The 16,246-nt window shown below is 45.5% G+C and overlaps 1 protein-coding gene across 10 annotated transcripts; it reads right to left on the bottom strand.

The window, feature by feature from the left end:
• Positions 1-1,926: 1,926 nt before the first annotated feature.
• On the bottom strand, positions 1,927-12,805 carry BTN2A2 (butyrophilin subfamily 2 member A2). Of its 10 annotated transcripts, none has more exons than XR_008503048.2 (10): positions 12,560-12,685; positions 11,963-12,083; positions 10,532-10,879; positions 8,825-8,917; positions 7,623-7,904; positions 5,713-5,919; positions 5,218-5,238; positions 5,096-5,122; positions 2,855-3,551; positions 1,927-2,385 (listed from the first exon to the last, which is right to left on the bottom strand). XR_008503048.2 is itself a non-coding variant. In XM_054490575.2 (9 exons), exons 2-9 carry the CDS (start codon positions 12,051-12,053, stop codon positions 2,959-2,961), a joined length of 1,662 nt encoding a protein of 553 aa, XP_054346550.1. In that variant the 5' UTR covers positions 12,054-12,083; positions 12,560-12,685; the 3' UTR covers positions 1,927-2,958. The 10 variants fall into 10 exon arrangements, 6 of the variants coding, with proteins under 6 accessions (XP_054346550.1, XP_063521962.1, XP_054346556.2 ...); XR_008503049.2 differs by having other exon boundaries at positions 2,860-3,551; XR_010126603.1 differs by lacking the exons at positions 5,218-5,238; positions 8,825-8,917; positions 12,560-12,685 and adding exons at positions 4,417-4,510; positions 12,692-12,768 and having other exon boundaries at positions 2,855-3,029; positions 5,691-5,919.
• Positions 12,806-16,246: the final 3,441 nt, after the last annotated feature.

Raw genomic sequence — 16,246 nt, 5'->3', positions numbered from 1 at the left:
ATATATGATCTGGCCCTCAACCCCCTCTGGCCTTGTCACCTCCTAATCTCCTGATCACCCTGTGTGCTCTGCCCACCCCAGCCTCATTGCTGTTCTTCACACAAACCACAGTGCTTCTGCCTCTGTGCTCTGGCACTGCTGTTCTCTCAACTCAGAATGCTTTTCTCCCAGGTATTCTGTGCCTCGCTCCCATTGCTCATTACCACTCTTTTAGAAATTGTGATTTCCTATATTCCTTCCCCTGATTTATTTATCTCCTGATCAGTTATCATCATCCAACACACCATATCTGTTACTACTTATTTTGTTTTCTGTCTGTCTTCTACAACCTTAAGGAATGGGACTTTATACTTTGTGCACTTCTCTGCCCCCAGTGCTAAGAACACTGATTGGCATGTAGTTAGTACTCATAGATTTTTGTTGAATGAATGAATGAACTGAACACAGAAGTCCTAAGGGAAACTGGAGAGTGAGAGTCCAGGGTGTGGATGGAGAATTAGCCTGACACAGGGCAAAGGATACCTGCTTCTTAGATCAGAGAAAATAGATGACGAGGGGCAGGAGCAGGTCAGGGCAGCAGCAGGAAGTTTGGAATCTCCTCCTTCTATTTTCTCTCTGAGGTGGAGGGAGCCCTAATGAATGTCATTAGTGTCCTTCCAAAAGAGACCCTAGAGACCTATCTTTATCCTTTGGCATGTGAACAAGTCTATGGGCCCTCACCACACACCAATATGCTGGGGTGTTGATCTTAGATTTCCCAGCCTGCAGAATTGCAAGAAATAAATTTCTGTTGTTTACAAACCATTCAGTCTTGGTGGTATTTTTGTTATAGCTGCCCACATAGACTAAGACATACACATAAACACAAACAACCTTGCTTTCCATCTTTACAAATCAGGTATTGAAAAAATCACTCCTGATTCTTTCAATATTGTGTCTATTTGTAACTGCAGTAATAAAATTTTTGATTACTTAAATTTTTTCAGTCCAACTGGATTACTGAATTGTCTAAAACCTAAAATACTACCATTCAAGCTAGAATTTTAGATGCCTCATTTTATTAGTCAGGGTTCTCCAGAGAGACAAAATCAATATGATATAGATATAGATATAGACATAGATATAGATGCACATACAGATATAGATGTAGATACAGATTTATGAGCAGGCATTTATTAAGGAGATTGGCTCATGTGATTATGGAGGCTAAGAAGTTGCACAACAGCTCGTCTGTAGGCTAGAGACCATGGGATGCTAGTAGCATGGCTCAGTTTAAGTCTGAAAGCCTCAGAACCAGGGAAGCTGATTGTGTAACTCTCAGTCCAAAGCCAAAGGCCTGAGAACCCAGGGCCTCCTGGTACAAGTCCTGAATTTCAAAGGCCAGACAGCCAGGAGTTCTGATGTCCAAGGGCAGAAGAAGAAGAGTGTCTCAGCTCCAGAGGAGAGAGCAATTTGCCTTTCCTCTGCCTTTTTGTTGTATTGGGCACCCAGCCAACAGGAGGGGAGAATTTCCCACTAACTCACTTGCCAATCTCTTCTGGAAACACACTCACAGACACACCCAGAAATAATGTTGTACTAGCTGTCTAGGTATTCCTTAATCCAGTAAAGTTGACATCTAAAATTAACCAGCACATGGATTAACTTCCAGGATCCACTATTCTAGTTTCAAAATGTGGTTTTGGGATTCCTAGAGAGAACTCTGATGTACTCTTAAGGAGTCCGCAATGTTAATACTATTTTCACAATAATAATAATGAAACATTAATCGTTTTTCATCTCATTCTCTCAGTAGAGTGCAGTAAAGTTTTTTTGAGCTAACATGACCTATGATATACCAATAGGTTTAATACAAAGGCAGATATGAGAATACAAATATCTTCTATTAAGCCAGACATGAGATTTGGAAAAAGTTAACCAGTGTCACACTTTTTGTTCTTTTATTTGGACACAATAGATTGCTTTTTCACAAAACATCCTATTTACATTAACCTATAATTGATTTAGTCATACTATTTTAACATAAATTAAAAGATAACATTTTAAATTTTTGTTTCAATGTCAAATGCCATAAATATTAACAAATATTAACCCAAATAAACAAAAGCTCTTTAATGCCCTCAATAATTTCCAAGTGTCTAAAAACATAATTAGATCAGGAAGTTTGAAGCCACTGGTGTCCCCATTGAACCTGAATGCTGATGTAGACCTGGTCCAGTACTGCCCTGCTCGACCAGGACCTCAAACCTCAACCACACTCAGGGACTAAGTACTGACCCCTTGTTTATTGCAGGGACATCTGAGCCAAACCACATCCACATGAGTCCATGTTCTTCATTCATCTTCATCCCAGGTCCAGGCCTGTGGGTGTGTGCTGTGGAAATCCTGGGGTTGGGTGGAAATGAGCCATCATCTCTCAGGACCCTTTAGCTCTTATCGTGGGACTTAGCCATCCTTACAACCTTGGTCCCTCCCAGCTCTCTGGTTCCACTTCCTCTATCTCTGATCTGCATATCTGGTTCCCTCTCCCTTCTGGTGGTCCTGTGGATTCCTCTCTCCTCTCTCAACCTGGTGAACCCTGTTGGCCTCATTCCAAGTCCACAGCATCTGGTGCCAACTGGCATATTGGGCTTAATGTGGTCATCCTTATGTTAAACAGCAGGTTCGCTGCCCAACAGCTTCTCTCACTTTCTTCTTGGCTGGGAGCTATGAAACAACTAGTTCCCTATGCCTGGATCCCATCCCATAGTTACAAGCAAAGGAACTACTAAAGCCACAGCCTAGTGAGGAGGAGAAAACTGGGGCTGAGGGCTGGAGTGGGTGTGAAAGAGGCAGCTGGAAGATGTTCTCTTACGTTACCAGAGGGGAGGAGGGCGTGTCTTTCATTAGGTGGGTTGTGCGGTGGCTGCTGAGATGACCAGGGCTTATCTGCATGGCTGTGAGTCCAAGGAATTGATTCTACAGGCTCTGGTGGGTCCCCACTCTGTGAAGTGTCAGGCCTTCTTCAGGCACCGTGACCCCATCGGCTCCTGTGAGTGCAGGGCAGATGAAGATGGGGCTGTCGTCAGACCCTAACCTGAAGAAGGGCCTCACAGGCACAGAAAAGGCTGAACGGGGACATGTGTAGATGTGCGATCTGTCCCTCATGTTGTAGAAGGAGACATCTCCAGCTTCATAGTCCAGGAAGACACCCACCCGGCAAAGGGACTCCTTCAAAGGGAGAATCCTCTCAGGGGAGGATAGGGCCCGGTATTGGTTTCCAAACATCTCCAGGGTCCAGAAGCCATTCTGAGGAATCAGCAGGACCTCCCCTTTCCTCTCAACACTGTGTCTGCAGACCCCCACGGTCCACACCATCACGTTTTCCACCTCCACCTCCCAGTAATGTTTCCCTGAGGCGAAGCTCTCCCATCCCAGGACACAAGGCTGACTGTCGAATCTCTCTGGGTTGTCAGGCACTCTCTGCCTGTAGGGGCCCCGTCTCACACTTCTTCGGTCCTCTGACAGGAAGAGCTCGGGATGAGCGGTGTCTGGATCCAGGACCACATCAGCTGCAGAGGAAGTCTCAGGTTTATGCCTGGGGTCTCAGGAACCCTGGGGATTGTGTGGTTCCTGGTCCCTAGAGAAGTCTCAGAAAGCTGAAGGGGGTTCCCCATGTAGTGGCCGTTTCCATGAAGGCCCCCTGATCCCAAGCAGCTCATACCCTGAGAATTACTGAAGCTACACTTCTATCTCTCCAGAGACAGAAGCAGTGCCCCAGGTTGAGAAGAATTGTGGCTTTACGAAATCCAGAGAGTTTAGGAAATGAGCCAAAATTAATGGTTCCCAGTTTTTCTCAGCATTCTAAGATCTGATCCCTTTTCTATTCAAGACATATGATCTCTGGGGCTTTCTTTAGTTAGAAACTTTCCAACTTGGCTTAAACCATCACAGAAGCTTTATCTCCTATTGTTCCCCGACACACCTCTCAATGGATCAATTAAGTGAGTCTATCATTACACACTGTCCTAGGTGGTGAAGGACCTCTTCGTTGGTCCTATAGGTTGTTTTAATAGGTGACAACTGATTTAAGTGGCTGACAAGGGCATGCTTCAAAGGATAAAGAAGGAGAATAAATGTGTGCAAAAGAAAACCTGGTGCCTGAGGGGTGTGTGGGCAAAGTTAGGGAAGAAATACTTCAATCCAGTTTTGCTTTAACAACATGAGTCTGACATCTACCAGGATTACTTCTCCCATACAGGAAATGCCCCAGGAGCTGAGCATTCTGCAAACCTCTACCTTCTGTATGTATTCTTACTTATTCAGTCTACCTTTCTATTGCATTAAAATGATTTTCTCTTTTCCACAAGTTGATATGTCTGATTGTGACAAGTTGTGATTGCGTCCCAAAATGACAGTGGCAATTTTGAAACTCACCAAAGAGGAAAGGTCCATGGGCCCTGGTATCTGGTAAAGTTTGGATTCTTTGGTGCTGACAGGCAGAGATGCCGAATCACAAGATGAGAACTCACTGAAAGTGGGCGATTGGTTTCTCTGTGCTCTCCCACTCACCCTCCCACTCACCCAAACCCCCTCCCCTGGCAGACTACATGCAGAATATCAGTGCTCTCTTAGAAGCAGAAAGGTATTTCTGGCCACCTATTTGTACACCATTGCATCAGGCTTACTGGGGACTCTTATGGCCTCTTCCTCACATGGGTCTTCAACTGTGCACAGTCTATACCATTCCCAGGATATAAATTGCTAAGATGGCATTATCTTCTTTCAAATTGATCCAGAATCAAAGAGCAATAACTTCTGAAACATAACTCTTGGGGAGGCTACTATGCATGGGAAACCTTTGATAATCATGCATTAAATTATTCCAAAAGAGAAAGGGTCTTGGGACGTAAACTGCAGGGTTCATTAAGAGCTGCCGGGATTCTCTGACAGAAGAGCCATGATGCATCATTGCTGGGACACTGTTGATGAACTGACCCCAGTTCCCTATGGTCCCCGCCTAGCCCTGGGCCCCTTGCTCATCTCCTCTAAGAAGTCCTGTTAGCTGGCTAGTGGGGAGAAAGCTGAGATCTGAGAGAACATCAGAGGCACTCACCAGCATGTAAGTATGTTCTTCTCCATCCTGCAAGGGACAGACAGAGGTGAATGTCATGAGACACTGCTAAGTAAGCAGAACACAAATTGTACACGGAGTAGTTCAGGAAACGCTAAACTTACGCATTTCTTCTTGAAGTTGCTCTGAAAACAAAATACAGAAACAAAATCATGTCTTCAACAGAAGAACTAAGAGAAATTGAGCTGTATTAAACAACGTAGGAACCGTCCTTTCCATGAACACCAACGTCACCCTTCCCTTATGCCTAGGGAACAGTCAGAAACCAGCAATGATGTATGATCAGATGGCTGGGTAGTATCAGTACACTGTTAGACTTTTGTCTGAACTTTTGTTCAGCCATGTAGTGCTGCATATAGCCAGGTGAATGAATGCAATGTGTGCAGCATGGAAGAAAGAAAGCTCTGAATGATTACTTCTTATAACATGAGAGTACCAAGCCCTTGTGGCTGCTGCTGTGCATTTCCTTTCTCTCTTCCCTAAGCCGGTACCTGTGAGAGCTGTGGCCCCTCTATGACAGTCAATTGTCCTCCTACTCATTTAACTTTTCTTTTTCAATTTCTTTCTATTTTTCCACACTTTCTTTACAAATTCCTTACGTGTAATTTCTTTTTCCTCTTGTTCAACTTCCTTTTCCCCTGACAGGATCTTTTTTTCTCTTTGAAGTTTCTTGATGCAACAGATGCTCACAGCCATGAAGATGATGAAAACAGCCAGGATGACAGCCATGGACACCATCCACGGAGATGTGGTCAGGATGACAGCTAGGGCCACCATCCAGGGAGATGCGCTGGGCATAAAGGATTCTGAAAAGGCAGCCAGAAAAGTCCATTTAGTTTGAAATAGAACATCCGGATGAGAGTGCCCCTAAGAGCACATCTGAAGAGCTCCTCAGCCACCTGTTCTGTTGGCTTCTCCCTCAGAAACCTCAGATGGAGAAAGCGATGCTGGCTCAACACTGGCTGACACCTCAGTGACTGCCAGGGCTGGGCCCAGAAGAGGGCAAAGCAGAAACATCTGGAGTCACCACGGAAAGGACCAGTGTGCATAAAACTAACCAGCCATGCTGAGTCAGCACAGCCATCACCCTGCCTCAAGCCACCATCACTCACGCCAGGAATACGAGTGCCCTCCTTCTTGTTCTGCCCTATTCTGTAATCGATTCTCAGCAGAGCAGCCCAAGTGAGATCATGTTAATTATTTGCTCAAAACCTTCCAATGCTTCCCACTCACTCACTCTAAAAGCCAAAGCCTGTTTGTGGCCTGTGCTGCCATATATAACGTAGTTGCATCACCTCTGTGAATTCATCTCCCCCCACTTCCTGAACTCACTTCATTTCAGCCACGCCAGCATCACCTCCTGGGAGTCCTGGAAACTGCCAGACATGCTCCTTCCTTAGGCCCTTTGCATATGCTCTTCCTGTACCTTGGCTGCTCAGTCCTTAAGCATCTGAGGTTCCTTGCCTTGATTGCTCAATTTCCATCTTTACAGTGAAGTCTTTCCTGACCACCTTGTTAATAATTCTGATGCCTCACACCCCTGGAACTCTCTATTTTCTCTTTGTTTAATTTTTCCTACATGCTCGTCACCATGTGATAGAATATATAGATAATTATTTATTTAATCACTTGTTTCAATTATTTCATATATTGCTCTCTCTCTCTCTCCCTTTTTTCTTTTTCTTTTTTAAGACAGAGTCTCACTCTGTTGCCCAGGCTGGAGTGCAGTGGCACGATCTTCGCCCAAGCTCTGTCGCCCAGGTTCAAGCAATTCTCCTTCCTCAGCCTCCCAAGCAGCAGGGATTACAGGCGCCTGCTACCGCATTAGGCTAATTATTGTAGTTTTGGTAGAGGTGGTGTTTCACCATCTTGGCCAGGCTGGTCTTGAACTCCTGAACTCGTGATCTACCCGCCTCGGCTTCCCAAAGTGCTGGGATTGCAGGCGTGAGCCACCATGCCCGGCCGCTGTCTCTCTCTAGAATATGAACTCCTTGAGGAGAGAAATTTTGATATATTTTGTTCAATTATTGACCCTTGGTTTCTAGTAGAGTCTTAAACATAAGAAATGCTTGTTGAACATTTGTTGAATACATTTATGAATGTCTGTTGATAGGGAATTTCCCCAGCTCTGTCCTTTGGGAAGTCCCATAGGCAGGAAGGGATGGCTGCAGCATACAGGAATGCCAAGTGCAGACAGTCACCCATCCACACTACTCTGCATGTTTGATGGTTGTCCTTAATATTTTACAATTGTTTCAGCATAAAGACCTGATGAAGAAAAAAGAGACCAGGTTTACCCTCAGAGAGAAGGCTCCTACTCTTGTGTTTTGGGACTCTTTGAATCTCCCTTTGTGAGGAGGGGAGACGCCTCAGCTCAGCTGCAGCCTCCAGCTCCTCAGGGCCCAGGACCATTCCACCCACACTGCAGCCCCCATCCCCGCTCTGGGCTCCATCTGTGTGCTGAGGATCCTGCATACACTCGATAGGTCTCAGAGAGCAGAGAACTAACCTGGAATAAAAATGACAGTTTCCTTCTCCTGGCCAAGCAGGGTGTTGTTGACAGAGCAGGACACATTCCTCACATACTTGTCTCTGATGATCACAGCTGTGGTGACCATGTAGAGGCCGTCAGCATCAGCGATGGAGACCTCCTTCAGGGTGGGCACGACCTCACCGTAGGGGTCCCTCCACACCATGAGGGGCTCTGGGTACCACCCTCCAGATATGCACTCCAGCCAGATGCTCCCATCCTCCTGGGCCTTGATTTCAATGAGGGGCTTAGACCCAAGGCCTGGAAAGGGAGACCAGGGCTCAGCCAAAAGGCAGTGGTGTCTTAGCCCCTACTGCATCTTGAAGGATGGTTGCTAGAAAGACCCTTGGTTTTGGAGAACATCAGGAAACCAATATGCAAAATAAATTGTGAGATCTCGAAGAGAAAGGATCACATTGCACATTTTTCTTTATGCACCACCTGAAGGCCCCATCACAGCACCAAGCATCTATCTGTCTGCTATAAATGCTTGCAGTGTGATTTATTCCAGCAAAGACTAATTTTCTCACTTCCAGGAGGGTGTGTCCAAATTCTCAACAGGCAGGTTGAGAATTTCACTTTCTGCTCCTGGGATGACTTCTCTGCAGACCTCAATTTCCTGAAGCTCCAAAATAATACACTAATGACAAAAACCTATCAGGTTGGCAGAAACTTTTTTTTTTTTTTTTTTTTGTAGAGATGGGGTTTTGCCATGTTGCCCAGGCTGGTCTCAAACTCCTGAGCTAAGGCAATTCACCCGTCTTGACCTCCTAAAGTGCTGGGATTACAGGCATGGGCCACCATGCTCAGCGTTGGCTAAATCTTAAGAAACTTATTGAACCAAAGTCACTGACACTTCTGTCTAGTTCAGGGCCTCACATCATCATGGCTATCTACCTCCATAGGAGGTGATGGTTTTTAGGAGAATAGACAGAGCTAGCTGGCAAAGCCATCTCTTATTCTAATTCACAGTTGTTTACCTCCCAGAGGTTCCATCCTATAGAGAATTTTCTTACAGTCCTTTAAGAATATCAATGTATTAGAAATATCTGGATGCCCGGGATCCTTAAGATAACCATATCGCCTCCTCAATGTCAGAGATCATCACCAAAAATCCTAATAATTCAGGCTCATCCTAAATATATTCTATCTTTACTAGAACCTTCAATGAAAGAGAATACCTGGAGTGAGAGAGCTGCAAAAGCATGGTCCTGGGAGATGCTTCAGACGTGTGTGATCATCCAAACTTCTCCTGAATAATTCCTTTGTAAAGTCTTCCAACAAATTATGTTAAAGAAAGAAAATTAAAGCAATCACTTAAGCCTAGTGCTTTCTGCTCTGTTTAATTTTTGTCAGGAGAAAAAAGCTAGCTGTGCATTTGAAGGCCCACACAGAAATCTTGAATTAGAAAAGAAATTAAAATACCTCAGCAAATTGGAAAACAAAGTCCTACAAAACATTCCATGGGTTCAATATGGGTAAGCATGACACAATAGATTCCAGGGAAAAATCAGCCACCAACCAATCCAACAAACAGAATACAATAAGCAAGCAAACAAAAAGTCCTACAGCAACCCAATTCAGACTGGGGAAGGCCAGGACAGGGTTGGTTTTACAGAGAAAGAGTAGCGGGTCCCTGCCATATAGAAACCATTCATTACTGGGCAACACTGCAGTGCTGCTGTGAACGCAGTCATGACAATGGGTCAAGAAGCCCTCTGTCCACAATATTCTGTTTTAATCAGATGTAAGGTTGCCTTTGTGAGTAGCAAAGATGGGGTCTCCTACCTGTTATGATTTGGGGCCCCCTGGGAAGAACCCAATTTCCTAGTCCTTGCCTCCACTGGTCTGATGGACTGAAATATCACCACGAATTATTCTGCACCTTAAAGGCTTTTTCAGTCATGAAATATACTTTCAAAGCAAAATACACGAACCCCAACACTGAGGTAATCACTTAGTGTCGTTTAACAAACTCTTAGAAGTCCCGGTTTAAGTGCATTTCTATGCTGAAGCCTTGCCAATTTCTTCCCAGCTAAATTCTTAGTCTTTCTCTGTGTAGCAGGAATTATAAATAATTTTGCTTCTGTATTTAGTTGTGCTTTAATAAAAATCTTCTATTTATATAAAAGTCACTCTCTTTGCAATCAGTATTTCAGGAAAGAAGAAAATGTCAAGATTAATATTTATCGAAAAATAAGATTTCATGTTGTAGTTCTCTGGGCAGTTCTTATTGATTCTGATTGTCCCAGGACAATTTTTGACAGTGTCTCCTTTCACTCTCAGAAGTGCACAGTTCAGTGCCAAGGCAGGCATAAGACTTTGTTTTCTGAGATTAACTATTTACCCCTGCTCATGGCCTCAGCTGAGGAATGCGCGTGCTTCTGAAGAAGTGAAGCCCAGGCTGGGCGTGGTGGCGCAGGCCTGTAATCCTAGCACTTTGGGAGACCGAGGTGGGTGGATCACAAGGTCAGGAGTTTGAGACCAGCCCGGCCAACATCGTGAAACCCCGTCTCTACTAAAAAAAATGCAAAAATTAGCCAGGCGTGGTGGTCCATGCCTGTAATCCCAGCTACTCAGGAGGCTGAGGCAGGAGAATCGCTCGAACCCAGGAGGCAGAGGTTGCAGTGAGCCAAGATCGCACCACTGCACTCCAGCCTGGGCAACATAGCAAGACTCTGTCTTGAAAAAAAAAAAAGAAGTGAAACCCATAGCTTACCAGAGCAAACCCACTCATGTGGCCTTTGTGAAAGAGGAGGCCACTCTCTCTGTGGAAAGGGGACGCCAGATAGAAATCCATTGGTCTGCAATGGGCCTGACGTTAAGGGAGAAACTTTCCCCAAAAGTCACACTGTGCAAAAGTAATAAAGCAAAATGAAGTGACGCACCTGCCACCATGAGGCGTAGGATGGCCTCATCGTAGGATCTGCTTTCTTGGAAGTAACAGCGGTAGATGCCATTCTCCTGGGCTGTGACGTTGTGTATGACCAGGGCCACGCTGCCCCTGCTGATGTCTTTGCTCACAAAGGTGATTCTTCCCTGGTACTGCTCCATCTGCTCCTCTGTTCTCTCTCTCCCATCTTTATACACAAACACTGCAGGGGAGAACTGAGACCGGAACCACCGCACCTCCATGTCCTCAGCATTTTTCTCGGGTGACAAATGGCAGCGTAATGTAGTGTTTTCTCCCACCATGGCCAGGATGGGATTAGCTGGCCCCACGACAGTAAACTGGGCTGTTCAACAAAGGGGCAGAATCAGACAAGGAGGCCAGTTATCACATCTCTAAGGCAAAAAAAAAAAAAAAAAAAAAAAAAAATTCCAGGGATGAAAGGAAGCAGATATTCCAAGGCCACAGGTGTTCTTGGGCTGAGAACCCTTCTGGGGACCAGTAGCTGTGGCTGGTCGGCAGCACCCACCCCTGGGAGCAGTAACTATTGAGGCTGCTCCTGCTTCATGAAGGAAACATTGGGGAGCCTGCCCTGGGCACCCCGTGCCCCTGAGATTTTCCTCCATTCTGCAATCTAGCACTGTGTCTGAGTGTAGTGTAAACTTGAACTGTCCATTAGGGTATCTATCCACTAGCTATTTAACAGTTCCAATCGAAATGAACTCTAAGTGTAAAACACACGCAGATTATAAAGATTTAAAATTTCAAAATGTCAAATATCTCATTGGTAATAGTTCTATTAACTAAGCATTTAAATATTGATATGTGATTATATGAAACAAAATATATTATTAAAATTTATTTCAAGTATGTTTTTACCTTTTAAAATAAAAAGTAGAATAGGCACAGGGTCTTGCGCCTGTAATTGCAGATATTTGGGAGGCCAAAGTGGGAGGATCCTTAACAGCTAGGAGTTCGAGACCAGCCTGGGCAAAATAGTGAGACCCTGTCTCTGTAAAAAATAAAACTTAGTCGAGTTTGGTGGCCCTTGCTTGTACTCTCAGCTACTTGGGAGGCTGAGATGGGAGGATCCCTTGAGCCCAGGAGTTTCAGGTTACAGTGAGTTATGATCTCACTCTCCATGTGCTTCATACCGGCCTGGCAACAGAGCAATATACTGTCTCTTAAATAAATAAACAAATAAATAAAAAGTTAAAAAAATCTTTTTGAAGATTTGCACTTGTATATGCACTTGACCTTTGTGCCTCACTGTGTTTCTTTTGGACAGTGCTGGTATAAATTCAGTGAACATGTTCAGAATGAAAGGATAAGTCAACAACCCCACAGTCCTTCCTTCTTTCCCTTTGCAGACTACAGGGTTGATGTTCCTTTCTGAGAGGTGACAGCAGCAAGTGGCACACATCCCTACCTGAGACCAGTGCACACAGGCTGAGGAGGAGGAGCAGGAGGAGGAGGAGGGAGGCTGGCAGGGAGAAGTGCAGAGCAGCAGCTGGTTCCATGAGCACCCAGGGCAGGCAGGGACCAGAGGCCTAGGGTTACAGAAGAGGAGAATCAGCCTAGGAGTCTTGGCACCTCAGTGCTGGTCGGGCCCAAACTCTCCTGTCACTCAAGTAGGTCTCATCGGTGCCCCAACTTCTGGGAGTCGCTTGCATCTCAAGGCTCAGGTATCTCCGAGAGGGATTCCGTAAACATTTCATAAGTAAGCCATCAATGCAGAGATCAAGGGGGCCGTTTTCCTCCTTCCTCGGCTCACTTCTCGGGCCACAGTCCGGTTTCTTCAGTTGTCCCTGGATTCTTTCACACCCTCCTCCCTCCACTTCCCCCTCCCTGAGACCCAGGTCGGGACACTCGAGGTAAAGCCAAGCGAGGCCGCGCCTCCCCACCAGTGGGCTTCCGGTCTCCCAGGACCCCCTCTCCTGTCCAGAGCAGATCCCGCTCCCCGCACCTACCGCCCCCACCTACAGCCCCCACCCCGGAGCTGTAGCGCCTCCTCTCCCTTTCCTACCTTCTGGAATTAACCTCTGTTTTCTTTTCCCCTCTGATCCTCACATGACGATTTTCCGATACAACTCACCCATGGGCACAGTCACCACCAGACAACAAAACATCCCAAAGAGAAGAGAAAAGTTGTGTTCACCTCCTATTAATCGCGGTTTGGAGTTGAGGACTCGGGATCTGGGACCTGTTCTCTGGGTGTCCAAAAAATCCCAAGATTTCCACTGAACAGTTTAGAGACCAGGATTGGCCGAGTGCGGCAGAACCAGCCAATGGTGTCTCGAGCCTTATTTCTCAGCAGTTACTAGGTAGAATACACACAACCCCCCCCCCCCCCCCCCGCAAAATCTCAAGCAGTAAATAACCTTTCAGGATTATTAGGTATTTCTATTTCCTTTTTCTGTATTTGGAAGCAAGACTTTTTTCCTTTATTTTCCTTCCTTCCTTTCTTGCTTCCTTCTTTCCTTTCTCTCTCTTTTCTTTCTCTTTCTTTCATATATCTCTCTCTCGCTTTACTCTTTCTCTCTCGCTTTCTTCTTTCTTTTTCTTTCTTTCTTTCTTTCTTTTTTCCTTCCTTCCTCTCTCTTCCTTTCTCTTTCTCTTCCTTCTCTTCTTTCTTTCTTTCTTTTTCTTTCCTTCTTCCTTTCTTTTTCTTTCTTTCTTTCTTTCTTTCCTTCCGTTCTTTTACAAAGCCTTGAGATTCCCCAAGGTGTCAGTGGCTTTGCTGGTGTCAACGAGGAGAGGGCTCTCTATGTAGAGAGTGATTTTGCTGGGGAGGAAACATGAGGAGGAAAACATAAGCCGCCGTCTTTCCAAAGCCAGAGGACTCTTGTTCAAGTTGCTGGCTTTGGAGGTTGGGCCTGGCCGGCGGGAAGCCTTGGGGGGAAGCAGGCATGGCTGGAGTGGGAGGGGTAGCAAAGGAATGGAAACAGCAGTTGCAGTGGCTGTTATGAAGGTCTTGTTGTTCATTCCAAAGCTATTGGATAAGAGGTGCTGAGAATACTGAGTGAGGATTAAAAACCCTTTCCCACGGGGAGGTGGTATTCCGGTGGAGGCAGAAGATGGAAGTGAGCAAAGACTTTCAGTTGACCTTGACCTTCTGCCAGTAGGTGGTGGGGTTAAGTCCAAGGACCACACACACACACCAGCACACATACCTTCCTCCCCACGAACATAATCCCTCCCCCACAGAATCCAATCTTGTCATTGTGTAGATATCTTCCAGAATAATCTTCCCAAGGCCCAGTTGTCAATAATCCCCTCAAATGTCTAAATACTTAGTCTGGAACTGGTGCAGTGGCTCATACCTATAATCGCAGCACTTTGAGAGGAGGAGGCAGGCAGATCAGTTGATGTCAGGAGTTCAAGACCAGCATGGCCAACATGATGAAACCCCGTCTCTACCAAAAAAAAAAAAAAAATTAGCTGGGTGTGGTGGCACATGCCTGTAATCCCAGCTACTCAGGAGGCTGAGGCAGGAGAATGGCTTGAACCTGGGAGGTGGAGGTTAGGGTGAGCCGAGTTCATGCCACTACACTCCAGCCTGGGTGATAAAGTGAGACCCTGCCTCAAAATAAATAAATAAATAAATAATAAAATATACATAAATAAATGCTTAGTCTGGAGGCCTCCAATTCCCTTCTGATTCAATTCAAAACTTTGCAGTTAATATACTAGCAATGGCTCCACAGTGGCCTTGCATCACAACATTGCACTCCCTGTGGCCAGCGCTCCCTTTCCCATGCCATGCCTTTCACTTGAATTGTTTGCTCCATCTCTGCCCCTTGAAATCCTGCCCAGCCTTTATGCCTGCTTCCTCCAAGAACAACTCTGAATGTTCCTGCCTGAAGGGTTCTCAGCCTCTTCTGACACCCATATCTTTTGCTGTTCCCATGTCCTGTCTTGTAATATTGTTATCCAGGTACCAACTGTGTCTTTGCTGTGACTGGAGTACCTGTTCCTCAGGACAGACTTCTGCAGGATGTGGTTCTTCTCTCCTTAAAAGGCCCAGCTCTAAGCTCTGCTCTCAGCTGTTGTTCAATGCATGAGTGACATGCTCAGAGTAAAGTCATTCCCACCACAGCATGGCCCAGTTCCTGGAATCTTTCGGCACCAGAGTTCGAGAGAGAGGTGGCAGCGTGATTAAGCCACTCTAGGTCAGAAGATCAAGGACCAGGAAGCATGAACCAGTAGGTCCCTTCTGCAGAGAAAGCTCTTTGATGAGAATAAGATAAAGAAAGCCCTAAGAACTGTTTTTACTATTGAATTGACACTTGAACTGTCCCATTCTCATTCAGCAGCCTCACTCATCACCTGATGTTTCTGGATTATAATTAAAATAGGATTCTGGGTTGAGTGGCTCATGAGAGTAAATACGTCAGTATTAGAATATTCCAATCAGGACTGGGCAGCTGTTCGGAAAGAACAGAAGAGAAGGATGCAAAGGTCTAAGAAGAGCATGGCCACCCAGGATGAGACCTGGCTTCATATTTTTATTTGAAGAAATAAGGCCCAGGGCTTTGAAGCAGCTTGTGCAAGAAGCATCCAGCTAAGCCAGGCCTCAACCTCTGCCAAAGTTGATCTGAGCAGGAGGGAAACATGTGTGTTCTGAGAAGGAAGAGGATCAGTTGGCCATGGGGTAGCTTAGCAAGAAACCAGGTTCTACTGGGGTGTGCCAGGTTAGATAGTAATGACCTAACCCAATCATACTGTGTCCTGGGATGGAAAAAGAGACAGGAAGGGTCACTTCAGAAAGATTCTTCATGGACATGGTGTACCTGCCAATCCTGGCAGAACCAGGACCCAGAGTGAGCAATGATTCACTGTTGCTTTGCAATAAACTCCAATCTTTGAAAGTAATATGGGTGTGTCATCTCCAGCTATGGAGTACTCTGAGGGGATCCGCAGGCATCTTGGCACACAGAAAATCCATTTCTACTTTGTCCTGTTCAAATTCTAGTTTCCTGACTCACAGAATCAATGAGCATATTATAATGCTTATGTAAGCTTCCAAATTTTATGACCGTTGCAATATTAACTAGTACATTTACCTTGTCTCAACAGAACAAATATTTTCAAAGAGAAGAAATGATATTGGGCTTCTAAAAGAAACAAACATGATAAAATTGCCTAAGCTCTCCATTTGGAGCCTTCTCTCTGCTCATCTGCTTTGGTCTTCTCTGCAATCCACCATCCTTTTGTCCACACCATGAATGGAACATTTCTTCCCACAGCTCCCATGCACATCTGCTACAGGAGTAACTGGCCACATGTGACCTGGTCCTCTGATCTAGCCTGGGTCAGTGTCCATCCTAGACCCAGTCCATGTGGTCAGGCTGCAGGGCCATGTGATATGGGCATGTATTGGAAGACATGAGGTCTCTAATGCTAAATAAATGTGGTACAGGGAGGGCAGAGAGACCTTGAAAGGCATTCACTATATTCTCAGAGGTGAGCCCTTATAACAGACGCTGTTGATGCCCCATTCCATATTCTCTTGGCCTATCACAGTTTGCCAATAGCTGAGGCACAGTTTTCTGCAAAGATGACAACCTTCCCATCTCCAGTGAGTATCTCCCTTCTCCTTTGCCTGTGAGCTTTATCACACCCGTGATAGTTGCTTTTCTGCAGTTATATAGCCCAATCTTAAAGTGCATTAGAATTAACACACCCAGGCCAATCTTCAATCAATTCAAGC

This window comes from Pongo pygmaeus, chromosome 5 (assembly GCF_028885625.2).
Source record: "Pongo pygmaeus isolate AG05252 chromosome 5, NHGRI_mPonPyg2-v2.0_pri, whole genome shotgun sequence".
NCBI classification, from domain to species: domain Eukaryota; kingdom Metazoa; phylum Chordata; class Mammalia; order Primates; family Hominidae; genus Pongo; species Pongo pygmaeus.
Note: the sequence above shows the minus strand (reverse complement) of the source record. Positions and strands in the feature narration are given on the sequence as shown.